Genomic DNA, 22,721 nt, shown 5'->3' with positions numbered 1-22,721 from the left:
CCCAGGGTGCTTCAAGCCTTGTCCAGCCTGGCCTTGGACATTTCCAGGATTGAGCAGGAATCCCTCCTAGTAGTAGTACCAGGTACTACTACTCCTCCTCCTCCTCCTACTACTACTACTACTACTAGTACCTGGTACTCCCTCCTCCACCTTGGAAAGCCAGCACTAGGAGAACAATTTGTGTTTTAATGATCCCAAAGTGCAGGACTGTCATCCCTTTAACTTAGGCAGAAGTTAGGCTGGATTTTCCAAGAGGGCTTTTTTTTCTATCAGGATTTTTTTGCCCTTTTTCCTGACGTTTGATTTGCCAGCCCTGCAGAGAATTTAATTTCTTGCTTGTCCGAGTTTGGTTAGAGCCGAGGAATTTGCAAACTGTGGCTCAGACAAAGCATCTCCAGTTTATTTCCTTTTCAGGAAAAAGGCTCAAAAGCCCGGAGCCGCACACGGGGTTGTTGACACTGGTGGTGTCTCACATCTCATGAATGTGTTGCACCTCAGAGGGAGCCGATCCCTCCTTCCCGAGGCGTGGGAGGCACCCAGGGGTGACGGTTTCCCTGGACACAAATTCCCTGATGGTTTCACACCCAGTTATTCCGCTTTCCCGGGTCTCTGACAGGCCTTGCCTCCGGGGCAGGTCCCTCCCTGTCCCTTGTGGGGTCAGCGGGATAAACCCCGCTATCCCACGGCTGTGCTGTCAGCTGGGAGGGAAGGATCCTGCCGGGAAATTCGGGCAGGCTGTGCTGACATCTATCGGCAAGAGCTCCTTCCCAGGCAGCCCAGCCTTTGCCTTGAGGACTCAGTCCACCAGGATTAGGTGTGTAATCCTCGGGATTGGGCAGGCAGCATTCCCGGGGCAGTGTAATCCACACTTCCCCAAGCATCCCGGTGCTCTGTGTCTGATTTTAATCTTTCCCCAAAGCATCTGCTGTAAAACTCACAGAGAATGGGGCAGGCACCTGGAACAGCAGAGACCTCATTCCTGCTTGACTGCTGTCCAAAGGTGGATTTTGGTTCCTGCCATGAAATATTCAGGGAGTTTGGTGTTCAGGGCTGGAATTACTGGAATGAAGGAGAAAAATGCTTCCCTGGCATGGAGGGAGCAAAGTTTAGGAACCAATGGGTTGAAAACGGGAGTGAAGGGGGAGACAGCAAGGGAGGAGGGGAGTGCAAAGAGGTGCACTGAATTTCCTTTGCTGTGCTGGGAAGATGCTGGGGTTTCAGTGAATAACTGTTGTCCTTATAGCAAATACTGGGAGCAGCAAAGCCCTGGCTCTTCCCAGGCTTTTTGCACTTCCTGCCTCTGACTGCATCCAAAAGGGTTGTGGATTCCCAGTCCCAAAAAATGTCCAAGGCCAGGCTGGACAGGGCTTAGAGCAACCTGGTCCAGTGGGAGGTGTCCCTGCCCATGGCAAGGGGTGGAATGGGACGAGCTTTAAGGTCCCTTCCATCCCAAATCATCCTGTAATCCTCTGGCTGTGCCTACAGGGTGCTCTTTAGAGGATAGTTGAGGTTTGGAGCCCCGTGGTAGCTGTAACCTCACCAAATTACACAGCAGCCATTTCCTGGAACACCAGTCATTTTGGGATTCTCCGAGGCTGGGGCGCCTCCCTCGCGCTGCGGGAAACGAGCCGGGAGCGGAAAGCGCGGAGCTCAGCAGGGCTGGACACGGCCCCATGTCCCACCCCGACCTCCCCCTGCCCTGCAGGAACCCCCTCCTGGGGCTGGGGAGCCCCAGCTCCAGGAACATGGGCTGCAGGAGCTGCTCAGCCCTTTCTGGGAGCGCTGAGCCCTTCAGTTGCACAGGGGCTGGTCTGGGGAGGTGTCAGGCTGTGAAATCACTGGAGGAGTCTGCAGGGCAGCCTCGCTTCAGGGGGAACAAAACCACCAGCGTGGAAGCAGGGCGAGGTGGATGCTGGGGATTCCACCCACGGGGAGAGGGAACAGAGGCTTTTGCAAGAGCAGCTCCTGTGCAGGGCCAAATCTGCCTTTCCCAAAGGATGGCTGCCTTTCCCAAATCCTCCTTTCCCAAAGGATGGCTGCCTTTCCCAAATCTGCCTTTCCCAAATCCTCCTTTGCCAAAGGACAGTTGCCTTTCCCAAATCTGCCTTTTCCAATGGACGGCTGCCTTTCCCAAATCCTCCTTTCCCAAAGGATGGCTGCCTTTCCCAAATTTGCCTTTCCCAAAGGACGGCTGCCTTTCCCAAATCCACTTTTCTCAAAGGACAATGGCCTTTCCCAAATCTGCCTTTCCCAAAGGAAGGTTTCCTTTCCCAAATCCTCCTCTCCCAAAGGATGGCTGCCTTTCCCAAATCCACCTTTCCCAAATCCACCTTTCCCAAATCCTCCTTTCCCGAAGGACTTTTGCCTTTCCCAAAGGACGGTTGCCCTTCCCAAATCCTCCTTTCCCAAAGGACAGTTGCCTTTCCCAAATTCTCCTTTCCCAAAGGAGAGTTGCCTTTCCCAAATCTGCCTTTCTCAAATCTGCCTCTCCCAAAGGACTGCTGCCTTTCCCAAAGGATGGCTGCCTTTCCCAAATCTGCCTTTCCCAAAGGATGGCTGCCTTTCCCAAAGGACTGCTGCCTTTCCCAAAGGATGGCTGACTTTCCCAAATCCTCCTTTCCCAAAGGACAGTTGCCTTTCCCAAAGGATGGCTGCCTTTCCCAAAGGACAGCTGCCTTTCCCAAATCCTCCTTTCCCAAAGGACAGTTGCCTTTCCCAAAGGATGGCTGCCTTTCCCAAATCTGCCTTTCCCAAAGGACGGTTGCTGAGGGTGACCTCACTCCTCAGAGCTCCCAGCACCTCGGGGCACTGCTGCCTGGGAGAGGGGCAGGGTGTATCCCAGTGAAGCCTCTCCCGCAGTGCAGCTGCAGGAATTGCGGCAGGAATTGCGGCGATCCCGTCCGGGGCTGTTGGGAGATAAGAGGCCGAGCCCGCGGCGTTCTGGCGCGGTTATCTCGCCATTGTTTGCTCAATGCTGCATGAGGACATTTTTGCCAGGCATTAGCACAGAGTGACTCAGTAAATCCAGTTGCACGGGGTTCAGAGGGCACTGCCTCTCCTTGTTCGTGGATTTATCAGAGCGGCAGCACCTCGGAGTGCCGGGGTTAAAAAAATACCCACGGGCACCTTGCAACAGCGTGGAGGTGACTGATCCTCCCCGGGGCCTCTGCCTGCACCTCCCAGAGATTGCAAGAAACCAAACTTGGCTTCCATGCCGGGGTTTGACTGGGCTTGTACCACAGTCCTGAGTCTCTGCAGGGTGGAAATCCCACACTGAGAATTCTGGCTGCATGTCAGCATCAGGGGGTCGCTGATCTGCCCCCCAAAATTGCAGATAAACTCAGGATATTCCCCCAGTTCCTTCCCAAGAGGTTGCAGATAAACTCAGGATATTCCCTCAGTTCCTTCCCAAGAGGTTATTTGTGTCTGCAGAGGTTTTGTCTCTCTGCTGAGGAGGCAAATCAGCAGAGATTTGTTTGGTTTTTCCTTAAGACTCCTGCAAGGCTGAATTCCTGTCTGCTTCCCAGCATGGAATTTGGGGTTTTTCTGGAAGGGAACACTAAATTGCCTGTGGTTTTGGTAAGAGAAGATGATACTTCTGTGGCTTTTAGAGGCTCTAAGGTTTAGGCAGGCCTGGTCAGAACTAGTCTAGAACATGTTCGTAATCCCAGTGCTCTGTTTTGGAATTAAAAACAGGTGAATGTCAAATGCTGGATCAGAGGCAGCTGAGCAGAGTGCTCAGAGTTGGGTTTGACTTTGGGAATGAGTGGGTGTGCAGCAGGGATGTCTGCTCTTCCCATGGGAGTGCTCCTCTGGCATCTCCCAAATCCAGTGCTAGTGCTGGGGTTGCTGGGATGCTCATTCTCTTCTGGCCTCTGGACTGCTGCTCACCAGCTTTTCCTCTTCCCTTTGGGAAACCTGGCAGGGAATCTGCTGACTGCTGTGGAAAAAATCCCTGCTGGCCTGGGAAGCAGAGGGATTTATTGTTTTTTCCTTCTCTGGTTTTGCTTCCGGTTGAAGGGGAAAGATTTGGGGATTTCACGCTATCATACAGGTTTGGGATGGAACTCTGTGGGATGGGATGTAGTCAGGGCCATCCCTCAGGTGGGGTGGATGAGGGTTCCAGGCTGGAAACTGGGATTTGAAAATCCAGGTCTGGCCAGACTAAAAACCAGCCTCTGGATGTGGCTCTGCTGCTGCCTGAGCATGGAAACACAAAACTCATGGTGGGCAGGGCTGGATCCAGTTTGGGACAACTCAGAGTGCAAAACAGGCACCACCATCCTGCCTTGGGAAGAAGTGTCCAAGGCCAGGCTGGACAGGGCTGGGAGCGCCCTGGAATAGTGGAAGGTGTCCCTGCCCATGGGGTGAGCTTTAAGGTCCCTTCCAACCCAAACCATTCCAGGATTCCTGTAAAAAGGACAGCACCAAGCCCTTCCCAGGGATGGTTCCCTGTACCTCTGGAGTGCAGATTGCAGGTGGCTTTTGAACCTGGGAGCTCGAATTCCTTTGCACCTTGAAATCCACGGGGTGCTGGAGCAGCTCCCTTTAATTTCCCAGCTTTGACATGGGACACATGGCTTTGGTTATCCAGGTGTTCCATGGAAACCTGATCAGCCACAATGTCAGCTCCTTGCAGGATTCACCAGATCCAGCAAAAACAGCTCCTGGCTGCAGCTCCCATCCCATCCTTTTCCAGAATTAAAGCTCCTCAGTACCAATCCCCTTGGCACAACTCTTTGATGTGTTCTCTGCCCCCTGGGTCAGTGCAGACCTGCTCCAGCCCCTCCTGTGGAACATTCCCCAAACCCCATCGATGGACCTGAGCCCGTCCTTCCACCTGGGCAATCCCAGCAGATAACCACGGGGTGAGCATTGCTGTTCCCCACTCCAGCTGGTTTTTGGAGTCTCTCAGGGCTCTCCTTCCAGAGGTAAAGGGCTGGTCTGGCACTCTGTGTCCCACGTGCCCTTCAAGCCAGGCTTTTCCTTTGTTCCCGTTAATCTCCGCGTGTGCGGCTCCAGTGGCTTTAGAGGGCTGGATAACTGGGCTTGAAAAACTGCTTATAAGGACAGATCCAACACAGATAAAACACCCAGAGCTCGTGTCGGGAGCAATCAGAGGCTGGCATTTCTTTTCCAAACATCTCTGGAAGCCAGAGATCTTTGGTTGGTTGGTTTTTTGGCTTTGCGAGCCAGGAAAATCCATCAGCTGGGAAAAAAATAGCTCAGCCCAGCTTTTAGCTCCTCATCCCAGCCAAAAGAACAGCGTCAGCTGTGCAGGGATGGAGCCTGCTGTGCTTAGGAGTGAGCTGTGCTGCACCCTCAGCCTGCTCCAGCCTTTATCCCCAGCATGGATAACCTGGATGTTGGGCTGGTGTTATGGAGGGATAGCGTGGATTTTGGGCTGGCTGGTGTTATGGAGGGGTAATCTAGATGGTGTTATGGAGGGATAGCCTAGATGGTGATGTGGAGGGATAACCTGAATATTGGGCTGGGTGGTGTTATGGAGGGATAACCTGGATGGTGTTAGGGGCTGATAACCTGGATGGTGTTATGGAGGAATAACCTGGATGATGTTATGGAGGGGTAATCTGGATGGTGTTATGGAGGAATAACCTGGATGGTGTTATGGAGGAATAACCTGGATGTTTGGGCTGGGTGGTGTTATGGAGGGATAACCTGGTTGATGAGCTGGGTGATGTTATGGAAGGATAACTTGGATGTTGGGCTGGGTGGTGTTATGGAGGAATAACCTGGATGATGTTATGGAAGGATAGACCTGCATGGTGTTATGGAGGGATAACCTGGATTTTGGGCTGGGGGTGGTGTTATGGAGGGGTAACCTGGATGTTGGGAGGGCTGGATGGTGTCATGCAGGGATAACCTGGATGATGTTATGGAGGAATAACCTGGATGGTGTTAGGGGCTGATAACCTGGATGGTGTTATGGAGGGATAACCTGGATGTTGGGCTGGGTAATGTTGTGGAAGGATAACCTGGATGGTGTTATGGAGGAATAACCTGGATTTTGGGCTGGATGGTGTTATGGAGGGATAACCTGGGTGGTGTTGTAGAGGGATAACCTGGATGTTTGGGCTGGGTGATGTTATGGAAGGATAACCTGATTGTTGGGCTGGATGGTGTTGTGGAGGGATAACCTGGATGGTGTTATGGAGGAATAAGCTGTATTTTGGGCTGGGTGGTGTTAGGGAAGGATAACCTGGATGTTGGGCTGGATGGTGTTATGGAGGGATAACCTGGATGATGTTATAGAGGACTAACCTGGATGGTGTTATGGAGGGATAAGCTGTATTCTGGCCTGGGTGGTGTTCCTGGGGTGGGGAGCTCAGGATCACAACAGTTCCCCGCTGTGACTGGTGGGTCCCAGTGCAGTTCATTAATGAAGTTCTGATGGCTCCTCAGCCCGTGTGCTATCCCAGAGAGTCCCCTGTGTTCCTGGGAGTCTTTGAAGGGCCGCTCCCACCTCCCACATCCTCAGAGGGCTGGACTTTGAGCAGGTCCTCGGTCCCTTTGATGTCCCTCTGGCCGGGCTGCTCCGCATGCCTGAGGCCTGAGCTCACAGAGCGCCGCTGCCTTCCCCTTCCAGCAGCTCCCTCGGGATGTTCCTGCCCTTCCTGAGGACCCAGCAGCTCTCCCCTGCTTTAGGGATAAACAGCATTCATTCTCCAGATTTCCACACATTCCTGCTCCAGCACAAGATCCTGGAGATGCTTGTGGTGCATCTCATTTGTGGAGAGCATCCACAGATACCCCAGTTTTGCTGTTGGAAGAGGCTTTGAGAGGCCAGCACTTCTTTGGCTTGTAAAATGCAGAGTTTTCCTGCATTGCAGAATGAAACTCTCAGCTCATTTACATCCGTACAATGTCCAATAACAGCAAAGCTTCCTGAAAAACCGGGGCTGGCCTCTGCCCTGGGCTGTTTGCACGGCACTGACTCACTTGGGAATTGTCTCCTTGGCTCAGGCCGGGGTTGACCTTCAGGTTACAGCAGTGGGAGGGTGACTTTCCTCACTGCTCCATCCCAGACCTTTCTGAGCAAGGTGCCAATGATTTTCCATCCTGGAATGACTCCAGCTGCCCCTTTTGGTTTAAAAACAACCCAATTTAACCCCAGCACCTTGTGGCATCCCTGGCGATGTCACCTGGCTGGGATTCACAAGTTCTGGTACAAATGTTTTATTGTGGTGCCAGGCTTAGGAGAAAAACTTTCTGCACTGCCAGGGAATTATTTAGGCTGGAAACCTGCTGGTGTGGGTTAATGAATTGCACACATGGAATGAGCCAGGAAAACAAGGAGTAACCAAATGTGACCCTCACTGGCATCTCGTCCTCACAGAGACCTTGCTACAGCTCTGGCCACGCATTACCTTGCATTAAATGCTTCTGCAGAGCTTTATTCCCATTTTTCCCTCATCTCCATGAGGCTGAGGGCAGCAGAACTCTCTGTCCCTAGGGAAGGGCTCAGGGACACCGTGGCCATCTCTGCATCAGGCCAGGGGCTGCTTTCTGCTCTTCCCTCGCAGCACCTGGAACCCATCACAACAGAATTGCTTCCCTCAGCTGCAACATCCTTAAATAGCTGCTCTGGTTTCTTTTAAAAATAGTCTGTTCTGGGTGTCATTCCCTGCTAAAATTGTGTCTCTGAGTCCTGCTGGGACAGGGGAGGGGACGGGGGCCAGGTGGGAGCATTGGCTGGTTCAGAGAGGTGGCCACGTGTGAGCCGTGCCCTTGAGCTGCTCTGCTCATGGGCTTGGAGCTGTGGGGCTGGGCTGGGGATGCCAGGATGGACTGCCAGGGTGGCTGTGGAGCTGGAGCAATGTTCTAGGCTGGGGATGAACTGCCAGGGTGTCTGTGGAGCTGGGGCAGTGCTGGGAGGGGGATGCCAGGATGGACTGCCAGGGTGGCTGTGGAGCTGGAGCAATGTTCTAGGCTGGGGATGAACTGCCAGGGTGTCTGTGGAGCTGGGGCAGTGCTGGGAGGGGGATGCCAGGATGGACTGCCAGGGTGGCTGTGGAGCTGGAGCAGTGCTGGGATGGGGATGGACTGCCAGGGTGGCTGTGGAGCTGGGGCAGTGCTGGGCTGGGGATGCCAGGATGAACTGCCAGGGTGGCTGTGGAGCTGGGGCAGTGCTGGGAGGGGGATGCCAGGATGAACTGCCAGGGTGGCTGTGGAGCTGGAGCAGTGTTCTGGGCTGGGGATGAACTGCCAGGGCTGGCTGTGGAGCTGGGGCAGTGCTGGGCTGGGGATGGACTGCCAGGGCTGGCTGTGGAACTGGAGCAGTGTTCTAGGCTGGGGATGAACTGCCAGGGGTGGCTGTGGAGCTGGAGCAATGTTCTAGGCTGGGGATGAACTGCCAGGGCTGGCTGTGGAGCTGGAGCAATGTTCTAGGCTGGGGATGAACTGCCAGGGGTGGCTGTGGAGCTGGAGCAATGTGCCAGGTGCTGGTGACCACCATGGGAAGGAGGATGCTCAGAGTCAGGCCCTGCAGAGGCTTTAGCTGTTCTGGGAAGCAGCTCAGCACCTCACACATCAGCAGGGTGCTGACACAGACACAGCAGCTCTGGCTCCAGGGCCAGGCAGGGACTGGGCTTTTGCAGTTTCTGATTTCCCAACGTAAATTCAAAGGAATCGAATCCTTTGATAGTTGCTCTTGCCAACAGGTTTCTTGCACTGAAGCTGCTCCTGCTCTGAGCGGGTTAAGAACCATAAAATCCCAGAGTGGTTTGGGTTGGGAGGAGCTTAAAGCTCATCTCATTCCACCCTCCTTCCATGGACAGGGACATCTTCCACAGGAATCACAGAATCTCAGAATGGTTTGGGTTGGAAGGGACCTTAAAGCTCATCCCATTCCACCCTCTGCCATGGACAGGGACACTTTCTACTGGACCAGGTTGCTCCAAGTCCCATCCAGCCTGGCCTTGGACACTTCCAGGGATTGAGCAGGCACAGTTTCTCAGGGATGTGGTGGCCGGGGGCCACAGGAGCAGCAGTAGGTGAGAGGTGAGCTCAGGAAAGCCCTCAGGATCCATGGAACCATCTGAGCACAGCAAATCCCAACAGCACCAAGCCCAAGAGGTCACCTTGTCCTTGTGCAGGTCCTGCTCAGGAGGCCCCTGGTCCCTGCAGAGCCCTTTGAACCTCAAACAGGCAGCACAAAAAGGTTTTCCACGATTTTTAGAGCAGCACTGCATCCTGCAGACTCGAGGAATGACTTCATGCACAGTTCAGGGCTTCCTCTCAAACCTGGGGTTCAGTGAGTGCTGCCACTTGTGAGCACCCCACACATCTGCACAAGCCACTCGGGGTGCCTTGGAATTGTCTCCCTTCTCCCTCCCTCCTCAGGGAGAGACTTAGGAGGTATCTGGAGGTAATTATTGCTTTTATTCGGTGCTAAAGCAATAATTTGGAGGGATCGCTGGAAAACCGGCAATTTCCTGCCAGTGAGTGACAGATGTTTTGCTGTGTTTGAGATGTGCTTTCAGGCTCCTACTAATTACCATGACACAAATTGGCAGGAGTTTTCTTCCCAGGCTCCCAGCTCTAATTTTGCCTTTTTTTCTTTCTTTTTTTTTTTCTTTTCTGTTATTTTCATTTTTTCAGAAAGGTGGGGTCTCCACGTTGTGGCACTGAAGAAATGATGCAGAGTTAGGGGCTTGTGTTCAAACATGGTTTTCCTAACTTCTCCTCCCTCCCTGCCAGGTTCCTACCCCTCTCCCAAGGCTGGGGCCACGCTGGTGGTCTACAAGGACTTGTTGGTGCTTTTTGGGGGGTGGACCAGGCCGAGCCCTTACCCCCTGCACCAGCCCGAGAGGTTCTTCGATGAGATCCACACGTACTCCCCCTCCAAAAACTGGTAAGAGCAGGCTTTGATCCTGGAGAAATGGCTCTGGAATGCAGCTGGAGGAATGCCTGGGAAGCTGTGCGTGGTCCTGGTTTCCCAGGTGTGTCTCTAATGCTCTTTCTGAAATAAAAAAAAAAAGCCACACAAGCACAGCAGAGCTGAGGACAGGGTGCTGCCAAGCAGCTCGTGGGTGCTGTTGCTTCCATATGGTTCTGGACTTGTACCTAAATATTCCAGGCTTCCTGAGCATCCCCATCCAGGTGGGAAGCCTGGGTGTTTTAAGTGCCTTATCACTTTGGCTGGGAGCACTGAGGTGTTTCTGAGATAAGCCTGAAGTGCTGGAGGTCTTGTTTTCAGTGATGATCCAAAACTCAGCTCCCTCGGGGAGATGTGATAAATCAGATTTCTGCATCATTTCAACCTCTGCCTTTACAGCTCCGGGACTGGAGCATCCAGCAGTGTCCATGGAGCTGGCAGCAATTTTCCTTTTCCCTTTAAACATCATTTGGCTGATTTTAGACTCAGCTTTCTCACTGATGGTGTGTGTGAGAAGGGAAATGCTGTATCAAAGAGAAGGTTCCTGCTCCTCTTGTGCTGAGAACTTTTCATCCTCCAAAGTATCAATTATCCAGAGCACTTTGGGCAGTGTCATTACAACTCTGTAATTAAGATTTCCAATTCTCTTGGAAAGAATTTGAGGCAAACTTAATTGGAAGGGGAGATGTTCCCAAGTTGGCCATGAGACTTGGTCATGCCTTAAAAATGTTTAGCACATTGGGATTTCTAATTAGTTGAGTTGCTATTTGGATTTTTGGAGGTTTTCCATGTGGTTTTCCTCCATTACATGTTCTTGAGGACTTCGCAGGCCTTTGGGATTTTTTGTTTGGCCTTTCATCCAACATTTTCCTTCACTGGGGCATGTGTTCTTGCCTCTGTTCCCAGGTGGAACTGCATCATGACCACCCACGGCCCCCCTCCCATGGCAGGACACTCCTCCTGTGTCATCGAGGACAAAATGATCGTTTTTGGGGGCTCCCTTGGATCCCGACAGATGTAAGTTTGGGGGCAGGGTGGCTGACAATAACCCATGTGAGCCATGAGGGGGTTGAGATGGTCTTGGGGTCACCCTTGAGGAATTTTCTGCAGGATTTTGGGGTCTGCCTGCTGCCTTAGCACACCCTTCACCTCTCACAGCAAATCCCAAGCACCAACCTGCAAAAATCCCAATTCTGCCATAAAACCCAGCCCTGAACCCGAGTTCCACATCCCTGGTTGTATCCTCAGCCCGTGTTGTCTCATCCCTGCAGGAGCAACGACGTGTGGGTGCTGGATCTGGAGCAGTGGGCTTGGTCCAAGCCCAGCATCTCAGGGCCCAGCCCTCACCCGCGCGGGGGCCAGTCCCAGGTGAGCTGAGCCAGAGGGAAGCAGGCACAGCCTCGCTCCCCCTCCACGGCTTCATTAATTAATTAATTCATCCATTCATCCATTCATCCATTCATTCATTCCCTCCCAGGTTATCTGTGGGGCCCTTGCCCGCCAGGCCCTGTCCCCCAGTGACTCAGAGCTGTAATGAACACATCCCTGCTGTACCCCACTCGTGCCCTATGTGGCACCTCAGATCAGTGGAGAGGCAGCACAGCCTGGTTTGGCTCCAGGCCCTTGTGACTGCTCTGCTCTCCTGATCCTGGGATTGACTCAGGATTGCTCCTGCTCCAAGCTCAGCTCCAGCAGCACCTGCTGGGGCAGGGAGCTCATGGCTGTGGCTGTCACCTGGCCTGAGGCAGCTGTCCCCATCTCAGTGATCCCCAGAGTGGGGCTGGTCCCAGCAGGGCTCGGATGGCTCGTGCTGGAATGTTCCTTCCATGCCCTGGGAATGGAGCCCATGGGGATCCATTCATGGGGATCAGTGGAGAGGCAGCACAGCCTGGTTTGGCTCCAGGCCCTTGTGATTGCTCCTCTCTCCTGATCATGGGATTGCTCCTGCTCCAAGCTCAGCTCCAGCAGCACCTGCTGGGGCAGGGAGCTCATGGCTTTCACCTGGCCTGAGGCAGCTGTCCCCATCTCAGTGATCCCCAGAGTGGGGCTGGTCCCAGCAGGGCTCGGATGGCTCGTGCTGGAATGTTCCTTCCATGCCCTGGGAATGGAGCCCACGGGGATCCCTCACCCAGCAGCAGCACTGATCGGACACTGCTGCCACACCTGCCCTCCCAAACAATCCTTCCACCCTCCCCTCCTTTGCACAGGGGTGTCAGGGCCCTGGAGCTTTGGGAAGGGTGATTGCTGTCCTTGGAGAGAGGAACTGGTTTGGGACAAGGGGTGGGATGAGCCCTGCATCCCGCTCTGTCCCAGGCAAAACCAGCTCCATTCCTCATCCTGGGGCACACAGACCCCAGCAACGCCCATGCAGTGAGAACCTGCCTCTGTCTGCCCTTGGAGGCCTGGCCAAAAATCCTTCCCAGGCTGAAACTCTCTTTTGTCCCCTGCAGATCGTGATAGACAACGAGACCATTTTGATTCTGGGAGGCTGCGGGGGTCCCAATGCAGTGAGTACCTGGGGAGCAGGGACATCACCATCCCCCTGGCACCTGGGGCTGCATTTGGGACGGGGGGACTCTGCATGTTGGTGGCATTTTATTCCTCAAGTCTGGACACCCACCTGGTAGATTTTCCAGAGAAGCTGTTCAGCTGTTGCTGGAGCTGCTTTAATTAATAAAAATCACCCCAGGCGCTCTCTGAGCAGCTCCCTGGGTTCACTGAGGCTCGTCAGGATGAGCCCTGACTTTGTACTGGGATAGCAGATGGCAATGAAGGGATTTATCCATGGCCATAGCGGGGTGTAGTCACTCATGGGTGATTAGCTCCTGCTCTAGGTCAGCATCTTCTGTCTGCAGCAGCAAAGCACCACTCCCACCATGGCCCTGATGGGCTGAGCCCAGCAGCAAACTGGGCTAAAACTCAGCCTGGGCTTCTGAATCTCAGCCTGGGATCCTGAATCTCAGCCTGGAATCCTAAATATCAGCCTGGGATCCTAAAATTCAGCCAGGGCTCCTAAAGCTCAGCCTGGGCTCCTGAATCTCAGCCTGGGCTCCTGAATCTCAGCCTGGGCTCCTAAATATCAGCCTGGGCTCCTGAATCTCAGCCTGGGCTCCTGAATCTCAGCCTGGGAACCTAAAACTCAACCCGGGCTCCTAAAACTCAGCCAGGGCTTCTGAATCTCAGCCTAGACTCCTGAATTCCAGCCCAGACTCCTGAATGTGTGACCCTTCCCTCCCCAGCTGTTCAAAGACGCCTGGTTGCTGCACATGCAGGCCAACCCCTGGACGTGGCAGCCGCTCAAGGTGGAGAACGAGGACCACGGAGCCCCAGAGCTGTGGTGCCATCCTGCCTGCAGGGTACGGACACAGGGGGTCCCTGCTCCCTCACACACACCCCTCCCTCTTTATTCCCTGCCCAAAATGCTCCGTAACCTCTTCTCCCCAGCACCAAGGCTCCTCCTGATGTCTGTTCCCTGCTCTCCCACAGGTGGGGCAGTGCGTCGTGGTCTTCAGCCAAGCTCCCAGCGGGAGAGCCCCGCTGAGCCCCAGCCTCAACTCCCGCCCGTCCCCCATCAGCGCCACGCCGCCCGCCCTGGTGCCCGAGACGCGGGAATTCCGCTCCCAGTCCCCCGTCAGGAGCACGGACGAGGCTCCCTGCGTCAACGGCCGCTGGGGCACCCTCCGTCCCCGCAGGCAGACGCCGTCGGGCTCGCGGGAGGGCAGCCTGTCCCCGGCCAGAGGGGACAGCTCCCCGGTGCTCAACGGCGGCACGGTGTCACCCGGAGCGGCGCCGCCCGGCGGGGCCTCCCTGGACAGCCCCGTGCAGGCCCTGTCCCCCAGCACCCCCTCGGCCGCCGAGGGATTCGACCTCAAGGTGGGGCCGGCCCTGGCGCCGCGCCGGGGCTCGCTGCCGGAGCAGAGGGATCTGCGCCTGGCCTCCGTGGAGCTGGGCTGGGAGCAGAAGCCCACGTCCCTCCTGTGCCAGCTGGACGGCGCGGAGGGCAGGACAGCGGGCACGCGGAACCCCCCGGAGCACACCAACGGCATCCACACGCCGCCCCACGCCACCCTGCCCGGGGCCGTGTCCCCCGGCGCGCTCCGCCGCAGCCTCGAGGCCGTCAAAGCCCTCTCCTCCAAAGCCGCCTCGGCCTCGGCCGCGCTCAGCCCTCCCCTGGCCTCGTCCCCGGGCTCGCCGGGCGCCGAGCCGGGCTCCGTGCGGCCCAGCAGCACCCAGGGCGAGGGGCACTCGCTGCCCCCCATCGCCCGGCGCCTCGGGCACCACCCGCCGCAGTCGCTGAACGTGGGCAAGCCGCTGTACCAGAGCATGAACTGCAAGCCCATGCAGATGTACGTGCTGGACATTAAGGACACCAAGGAGCAGGGACGAGTCAAGTGGAAAGTGTTCAACAGCAGCTCCGTGGTGGGGCCGCCCGAGACCAGTTTACACACGGTGGTGCAAGGCCGAGGGGAGCTGATCATATTCGGTGGCCTGATGGACAAGAAACAAAACGTCAAATATTACCCCAAAACAAATGCCTTGTACTTTGTGCGAGCAAAGAGATAATGCGGCCGCCGCCCGTCCTTCCATCCCTGCGGCTCCTCCTCCTTCCCCAGCCCCTTCCCGACACGCAGGCGTTCAAACTGTGAATTAGGGAGCAGGAAACCAATAAAAGTCCAAGCAAACGCTCCAGCACTGCCCCGGCAGTTCCCAGTAAGACCCCAGTCGTGTTTACAGGCGGGGAAGGACCCGAGGATTCGGGGAGAGCAGCCAGGGAATTCCTCTGCTGCAGCCAGGATCTTCCTGGGTTTATTCTCTTAAGTGTTTGTGAGTCTCGGTCTCTCCGAAATTCCTCGTGGGTTGTGAGTAGAAGTGGTTTTATAGGAATAACCTAAATTGCAGCAGGCAGGAGGCTGTTAGCTTGATTAATTCCATGCTCAACTCCGTCAGGAAAACAGCAATATCCCTCTGGGAACCTCCCAGTGCTGCCAACCTTTGCTCGACACAAACACGATGCCTTTTTATTTTGCCTCTCACCTGCCACTCTCGTCTCTGTCCTCCAGGCAGAACCAAAAGAAGGAGGAAAGGACATTTTTTTTGTGTCAAAATGCCAAAAATCTTGATTGTTAGCATCCCTCCTCTCCCTGCCCTGCTGGATCAGGCTTGGGGATCAGCCCTGATCCCCTCTGACCAGCAGAAATACTCTGAAAATCCTGTTATTCCCCCAAAACAGAGATATTTGGCTGCCAATTCCCTTCTAGACTTTAAGGTTTCATTTCATTGAACGGCCCAAACCCGTTCAAGGCCGAAGCAGCCCCTTGGAGCCCGGGAGCAGGGTGGGTTTTCCAGGGAAAAGGACAGATCCTGGTAAATGTGAGGGCAGCCTCGATGCAGTAACTTCACCTCATCTTTGCACGTGCCTCCTTCCGCAAAGATTAAATCCAAATCCGAAGGGATTGAACCTGTGCGTCCTTCTGGGACAAGCCCTCCTTCCCTGTCCCCTCCAAGGGGGGGAAACGGGGCGGATTCTGCCAGGTTTTGGTCAACAACCTCCAGCACCCTCAAACCAGGGAGCCCTCCCCAAGCCGGCAGCGCCATGACGTGGTCCCTTCTTCCCAAAATTTTTCTTCTCCATCCCCACTGAGCTTTCTGCCGGTCGGAGCCTTAAATCCCATCCCAGCCGCGTGGGGACGGGGAGGGATTTGCTTCACCCGCGGCGTTTTCCACCTCTGTAAATAAACCCCTCATCAAATCCCACCTCTCCCATTCATCCCAGAACGATTTGGGAAAGCAAAATACAATTTTCCCTCCTCTCAAAAAATCCCCAGACCTCAGGAGCACCTCGGGTGAGCTGTGGAATTTTGGAATTTTCCTTCTCCACGCGATGGCCGTGGGGAAGGCGGTCGAGGCTTCGCCATCGATCCCCACGTCCCCTTTGCATGTTTTTTGTCATCCATCCCCAAAAAAAAGAGTCAAAGCCGGGGATGGATGGCGCCTTGATGTCCTTCTCCCTGCAGAGCATCCCTCCAGGGCTGCTCTCCCACTTTCCATCCTGCCCCACTCCCAGGGTTCCCCTCCCGGGGTTCCCCGTCAGGAGATGCATGTTCTGTGCCCTTCAGAGAGATTCACCCCAGATTTAGGTCCCTGTCCCCGAGTCCCACGGGAGCTGCTGGTGCTGTGAGCGAGGTGTCCCCCCACCCACCGCGACTCAGGTGTCCCCCCCGTCACTCCCGGGCCGAGAGCAGCAATGGGAAGCGATTCCGGTGATATTTAAAATCTTGTGTACATTTTGGGGGGGTTCATGGGGGTCCCTCCCCCCCTTCCCAACGAATTTTTAGTGGTTTAACAAATAAAAAGGAAAAGAAACGGATGGTTGGTCCTTTTGGGGAGGGGTGGGAGTGACTTGGAGGGGAAGTTCGTGCTGTGCTGCCATAAGTTTGGGGGTGAAAGGGGGGATTTGGGGTCTTTGTGTAGGAGAAGGGAAATCTTTGTACAGGGAATGTTGGAGGAGTGGAGGGAGGCAAAGGGGGACACAGAGAATTTGGGAAGTTTCTTGGAGCCAGAAATTGGGGACCCCAAAGCCTGTTGAGGTTGGAAACTGGGGATCCCAGAGGCTGTTTGAGCTGGGAATTCAGGGATCCCAAACCTTGTTTGGGATGCAAGTTTAGGATGGGACCCCAAAACCTGTCAGGGCTGGGAACTGGGGAACCCATGTCCTGCCTGTGCTGGAAATTGTGGATCCCAGGTCCTGCCAGGGTTGGGAATTAGGGACAGGGACCCAAAGGCTGTGCACACTGGGAATGGGGAACTGGAACTGGAATTCCCACTTTCCAAAGCCTGTTAGGGATGGAAACTGGGAATGGGGATCCCAAAACTGCTGGAGATGGTAACCGGGGATGTCAAAGCCTCCCAGCTCTGGGAAATGGGACCCCAAAGCCAGTTGGGGCTGGAAATTGGTGATAAGGACCCCAAATCCTGCCAGTGTTGGGAACTGGGGATCCCACAACCTGTTGGAGATGGGAAATGCGGATGGGGATCCTAGAACCTGCTGGGGCTGGAAATTGGGACCCCAAGTCCTGCCAGTGGGGGAGATGCTGGAACCCAAAGCTTCAAGTGTCAGTGATTAGGGATGAGGGAGAGATCCAAAGCCTGGAAACCCTGGCAGTTGGGAACCCCAAATCCCAGCAGTGCTGGCAACTGGGGATGGGGACCCCCAAATCATTGCAGTGTCAGTAACTTGGAATGAGGACCCCCAAATCATTCCGGTGTCAGTAACTTGGGATGGGGACCCCCAGATCTTTGCAGTGTCAGTAATCTGGGATGGGAACCTCCCAAATCATTCCGGTGTCAGTAAGTGGGGATGGGGACCCCCCAAAATCCGCAGGGCCGGGGTCGCTCCACGTGTGCCCCCAACTCACCGCGCACGCGCAGCTGTGCCTGGGCGTGGTCTCTGTAGCGCCCCGCCTATTTTCGTGACGTCACGACGAGGCGGAAGCTGCCTCAGGTGAGCGGCGGCGCCGCGTCTTAAAGGGACCGCACGGGAAAATTGGTGTGGGGGACAAGGATGGGGGGGGATTTGGGGGGCAGCGGGTCCGGGGAGGGGACAGGGGCTGGGTCCCCTCCCTCCTAAATGCTATGGGGGCACGGGATCAGCTGGGGGCAGCACAGACCCCGCGGGAGTGGCAGGAACCCCTCGGGGAGTGCAGGGACCCCGTGTGGGATGTGAGGGACACCTTGGGAGGGTGGAGGGACACTGAGGGGGACAGGGACCCCGTGTGGGGTGTGAGGGACACTGAGGGGGACAAGGACCCCAGAATGGGTCTGTGAGGGACACCCTCGGAGGATGGAGGGACACTGAGGGGGGCAGGGACCCCGTGTGGGGTGTGAGGGACACCTTGGGAGGGTGTGTGGGACACTGAGGGAAGCAGGGACTCCGTGTGGGGTGTGAGGGACACTGAGGGAAGCAGGGACTCCGTGTGGGGTTGTGAGGCTGTGAGGGACACCCTGGGGGGATGGAGGGACACTGAGGGAAGCAGACTCCGTGTGGGGCTGTGAGGGACACCCTGGGGGGATGGAGGGACACTGAGGGGGACAGGGACCCTGTGTGGGCTGTGAGGGACACCTTGGGAGGGTGGAGGGACACTGAGGGAAGCAGAGACTCCGTGTGGAGCTTTGAGGGACACCCTGGGGGGATGGTGGGACACTGAGGGGTGCAGGGACCCCAGAGTGGGGCACAGGAACCGGAGAGGGGCAGGGAAGCCATGGGAAGGCGGTGGGACCCTGTAGGGGGTGCAAGGACCCCAGAGAGGGGTCAGGGACTCCATAGGGAGAGCACAGACCCCATGGAAGGGGAGCAGGCACCTCACAGACGAGTGTCAGGGACCCCGTGGGTGGTTTTGGGGAGGATGCTGGGACACGGGGGGTGTTTTAGGGGCCCGATGGAGGATTTAGGGGCCCTGGGAAGGGTGCCTGGACCTTGGGGTGGGGTCAGAAGGAGCCTCCAAAGCTGCACATGCAGTGACCCCATGGGGGAAGGGGGGCTCTTCGCCGTCCCCCAGGTTTGGGGGCCCATGGCAGAGCAGGACTGGGCGCTGGAGCCGGGCTGGCTCCTGTCCCCCGCCGGCCGCCCCTACCTGGACTCCATCGTGCACAAGAACCAGCGGAGAGTGTTCGGTGCGTGCCCCCCCTGCGCCCCCCAGCCGGGCTCTGAGCCCCCCCAGCCTGACCCCGAGCCCCTCCCCAGGTCTGCTGGAGCGCCCGGCGCTGCCGCCCGCGCTGGCGGTGCCCACGGTCACCTACAAACTCTTCCTGGCGGGCAGGAGCGGCGTCGGCAAGACAGCGCTGGTGGCCTGGCTGGGGGGGACCCTCGTGCCCCCCACCCACCACGAGACCCTGGGTACGGCTGGGGGGGACCCGGGGGTGACAATCCTCACAGGCATAGAGGCCACAGCGAGACCCTGGGTGCGGCCCAGGGTGTCCCGGGGGTGACAATCCCCACAGGCATCGAGGCCACAACGAGACCCTGGGTACGGCGGGGGGGGGGTCCGGGGGTGACAGTCCCACTGTCCCCGTAGGGATTGAGGCCACCCCGGCCACCACGAGACCCTAGGTACGGATGGGGGGGTCCAGGGGTGACAGTCCCACTGTCCCCGCAGCCATCGAGGCCACAACGAGACCCTGGGTACGGCCCAGGGTGTCCCGGGGGTGACAGTCCCGCTGTCCCTGTACGCATCGAGGCCACCATGAGACCCTGGGTACGGCCAGGGGGAGACACGGAGGTGACAGTCCCGCTGTCCCCGCAGGGTTCGAGGCCACCCTGGCTCCCACAAGACCCTGGGTAGAGTCGGGATGTCTCGGGGGTGACAGTCCCACTGTCCCCGCAGGCATAGAGGCATCCCCGGCCACCATGAGACGCTGTGTATAACCCAGGGGTGTCCCGGGGCTGACAGTCCCGCTGTCCCCGCAGGGTTCGAGGCCACCCCGGCCACCACAAGCCCCTGTGTATGGCCCGGGGGTGACAGTCCCGCTGTCCCCGCAGGCATCGAAGCCACCACGCTGTTCTGGCCGGCCAAGCCCCGCGGCAGCGGCCGCCCTGTCCTGTTCCAGCTGCACCTCTGGGACTGCGGGGACGGAGCGCTCAGGAAGTTCGAGCACCTGCTGCCCGTGAGCGGGGGATGCATTTTGGGGCTGGGGACGCGTTTTGGGGCGGGGGACACCGCCGGGACCCCGCGGTGAGCGGTGTCCCCGTGCCCTGCAGGCCTGTAAGGAGGAGGCGGACGCCGCCCTGTTCCTGTTCTCCTTCACGGACCGCGCGTCCTTCGAGGAGCTGCCGGCGCTCATGGGCCGCGTGCTGGGCCCCGGGGACCGTCACCTCGTCAGGGTGGTCGTGGGCACCAAGTATCCTTTTGGGGGGTCCCCAAAGGTCACCCCATGGCGGGGGGATTGCACCCCTGGGGCTCTCAGTGCTTGGCGTGGCAGGGGCTGAGAACGGCACACCCAATGGATTCCTGACTCTTGCTGATTTTCAGGAGGTTTTGGGGGTTTTTTAGGTCTTCCTTGGCCCCCGCTGCCCGAAAATGGGTTCACACCCCCAGATTTCTCAGCATTTGGTATCTCAGCAGGCTGAGAATGGTTACACCAATGGGTTCACGGCTCCTGCTAATTTTTAGGGGGTTTTGCCACCCTAAAGGAGATTTTTCAGGATGTTAGTGTCTCCCTTAACCCTATATCCCCCTCTCAGTCAAGATTGCACCCCCAGATTCCAAACCACTCAATACCTCGTTAGGCTGAGAACGTGCAACTCTCATTACACCTATGTGCCCTCAACTCCCATTGACATTTTAGGGAGTTTCTTTGGTTAACAACCCCCACTTATTTTCAGGAGGTTTTGGGGGGATTTCCTGGGTCTCTTCTGACCCTGTGTCCCCCCCAGTCAGCTTTGCACCCCCAGATCCCAAACCACTCAGTCCCTGGGCAGGCAGAGAACGCTCCCACCTGGTTACACCGATGAATTCAACACTCCCCTCGAACCTCAGGTGTTTCTCGGGGGATTTTCCGGGGCGTTGCTGTTTCCCTTGACCCTGTGTCCCCTCCCCACCCCAGATTCGACCTGGCCCCGCACACGGCCGTGACCGAGGGCGACGTTCGGGCCTTGGAGGGCTCGCAGGGGCTGCGGGTGCTGCGGGCCGGGGGCGCCGCGGGGCTGGCCCGGGTCGGCCCCGTCCTGGACGCCCTGGTGGAGCAGCTCTGGCGGCGCGACCAAGTGACCGCCGGGGTCACCCCTGGGGACACGGGGGACACCCCCACCTGAACCCCCTCTTGGGAAGGGTTTGGGGGGTGGGTGGGGTAAAAAGGTGGTTTTTTGTTAAAATCAATGATTTTCTATGAAAAAGATTATGGGTGGCATGACTTGTCGGTTTTGGGGGGTGGGGATTTGGGGTGCTGGGGTAATGAAGATTTGGGGGTACTGGGGGATATGGGATCATCAAGAGGTGGGTGCTGCAGGATTTGGGGTGCAGAAGGTCCTAGGGGATTTGAATTTCACTGGGATAATGGAATGGGGGTGCTTGCAGGATTTGCGGTGCTGCAGATCCTGGGGGATTTCAATTTCAATGGGATCATGGAATGGGGGTGCTTGCAGGATTTGGGGTGCTGGGAGATGTGGGGTGCACTGGGATCCTGGGGATGGGGGTGCTGCACGATTTGGGGTGCTGGGGTAATGAAGATTTGGGGGTACTGGGGGATGTGGGGTGCAATGGGATCATCAAGAGGTGAATGCTGCAGGATTTGGGGTGCAGCAGGTCCTAGGGGATTTGAATTTCATTGGGATAATGGAATGGGGGTGCTGCACGATTTGGGGTGCTGGGGTAATGAAGATTTGGGGGTACTGGGGGATATGGGATCATCAAGAGGTGGGTGCTGCAGGATTTGGGGTGCAGAAGGTCCTAGGGGATTTGAATTTCAATGGGATCATGGAATGGGGGTGCTTGCAGGATTTGGGGTGCTGCAGATCCTGGGGGATTTGGGGTTCAGTGGGATCATGGAATGGGGGTGCTTGCAGGATTTGGGGTGCTGCAGATCCTGGGGGATTTGGGGTTCAGTGGGATCACGGAATGGGGTGCTGGGCCTATTGGCAGGTTTGGGGTGCTGTGGATCTTGGGGCTTTGGGGCTCTGTGGGTATTTGGGGATGAGGCTGCAGAGGGATTATGGGAACAGGGGTGCAGGATTTGGAGTGCTGTGGGATTTGAGGTGTTTTGGGGTGCTGGGGGGTTTGTGGCGCTAGAAGTGAAGGGATTGGGGTGCTGTGGGTGCTGCAGAGGTTGGGGGTGCTGTGGGACTTGGGGTGCTATGGAAAATGCAGGATTTGGGGTGCTGCAGGATCATGGCGACAGGGCTGCTGAGGGATTTGAGGTGCTGGAATTGATGGGATTAGGGCACTGTGGGATTTGGGGTGCAATGGATGATCCAGGGTTTGAGGTGCTGTCGGATTTAGGGTGCCGTGGGTGATGGGATTTGGGGTGCTGTGGGATTTAGGGTGCTGTGCATGTTAGGATTTAGGGTGCTGTGGGATTTGGGGTGCTGTGGGTGATGGGATTTGGGGTGCTATGGGATTTGGGGTGTTGTGCATGTTAGGATTTAGGGTGCTGTGGGATTTGGGGTGCGGTGGGTGATGGGATTTGGGGTGCTGTGGGATTTAGGGTGCTGTGCATGTTAAGATTTAGGGTGCTGTGGGATTTGGGGTGCTGTGGGTGATGGGATTTGGGGTGCTGTGGGATTTGGGGTGCTGTGGGTGATGGGATTTGGGGTGCTGTGGGATTTGGGGTGCTGCAGGTCCATGAGGACGGCGGTGCTGAGGATTTGGGGCCCGGGCAGCCCCCCCAGACCGGTCCCCCCCAAACCCCCCAGTATCGCACTGGTGGGCGGGGGGCGTGGCCGGTAGTAACCGCGTGGCCCCGCCCCCTGCAGCCATTGGCTGCCGCCCCTCCGCCCTTCCCACGCCGATTCATGAATGAAAGGGGAGGGGGGCGGGAGGGGGGGGCGCGTTCACCCCTTCAGGACCGGGTTTGGGGGGGTCCCCGCGGGGCTGCGGGACCCCCGAACCCCCTCCAGGGCCGTGCCCCACCTTGGGGGGGCTCCCACAGCCCCCTCCCCTCCCCCCAGCCGCGTCCCTCCCTGGGGCGCGCGCCCTCCCAGTGCCATACTGGTGCGTACTGGGAGCGGCTGCTGCGCCTTTAAGAGCGGGCGTGGCCGGTGACGTCAGCGGGGCATGAATGAACAGGAGCGGGCGCGCGGCCCCGCACCCCACACCCCCCGCAGTCCCCGCGG

At 57.1% G+C, this 22,721-nt stretch overlaps 2 protein-coding genes across 5 annotated transcripts in view; both read left to right on the top strand.

The window, feature by feature from the left end:
- The window catches only part of FBXO42 (F-box protein 42), a 59,244-nt gene extending 42,979 nt beyond the window's left edge, over positions 1-16,265 (top strand). For both annotated transcript variants that reach the window (XM_063176839.1, XM_063176838.1), the window contains exons 5-10: positions 9,721-9,874; positions 10,805-10,915; positions 11,170-11,266; positions 12,349-12,405; positions 13,138-13,254; positions 13,385-16,265. In XM_063176839.1, the coding sequence (XP_063032909.1) occupies positions 9,721-9,874; positions 10,805-10,915; positions 11,170-11,266; positions 12,349-12,405; positions 13,138-13,254; positions 13,385-14,461 (1,613 nt within the window). In that variant the 3' untranslated portion in view covers positions 14,462-16,265. The remainder of the gene's footprint in view (positions 1-9,720; positions 9,875-10,804; positions 10,916-11,169; positions 11,267-12,348; positions 12,406-13,137; positions 13,255-13,384) is intronic.
- Positions 16,266-17,356: 1,091 nt separating this feature from the next.
- Positions 17,357-20,803, top strand: CPLANE2 (ciliogenesis and planar polarity effector complex subunit 2). Of its 3 annotated transcripts, XM_063176801.1 has the most exons (6): positions 17,357-17,399; positions 18,431-18,568; positions 18,639-18,791; positions 19,434-19,558; positions 19,653-19,792; positions 20,498-20,803. In XM_063176801.1, exons 2-6 carry the CDS (start codon positions 18,466-18,468, stop codon positions 20,703-20,705), a joined length of 729 nt encoding a protein of 242 aa, XP_063032871.1. In that variant the 5' UTR covers positions 17,357-17,399; positions 18,431-18,465; the 3' UTR covers positions 20,706-20,803. The 3 variants fall into 3 exon arrangements, with proteins under 3 accessions (XP_063032871.1, XP_063032869.1, XP_063032870.1); XM_063176799.1 differs by lacking the exon at positions 17,357-17,399 and having other exon boundaries at positions 17,944-18,568; XM_063176800.1 differs by lacking the exons at positions 17,357-17,399; positions 18,639-18,791 and having other exon boundaries at positions 17,944-18,568.
- Positions 20,804-22,721: the final 1,918 nt, after the last annotated feature.

The sequence above is a fragment of the Melospiza melodia genome, chromosome 26, assembly GCF_035770615.1.
Source record: "Melospiza melodia melodia isolate bMelMel2 chromosome 26, bMelMel2.pri, whole genome shotgun sequence".
Classification (NCBI taxonomy): Eukaryota; Metazoa; Chordata; class Aves; order Passeriformes; family Passerellidae; genus Melospiza; species Melospiza melodia.
The sequence above is the reverse complement of the archived record's forward strand: the minus strand, read 5'-3'. Positions and strand labels throughout refer to the sequence as shown.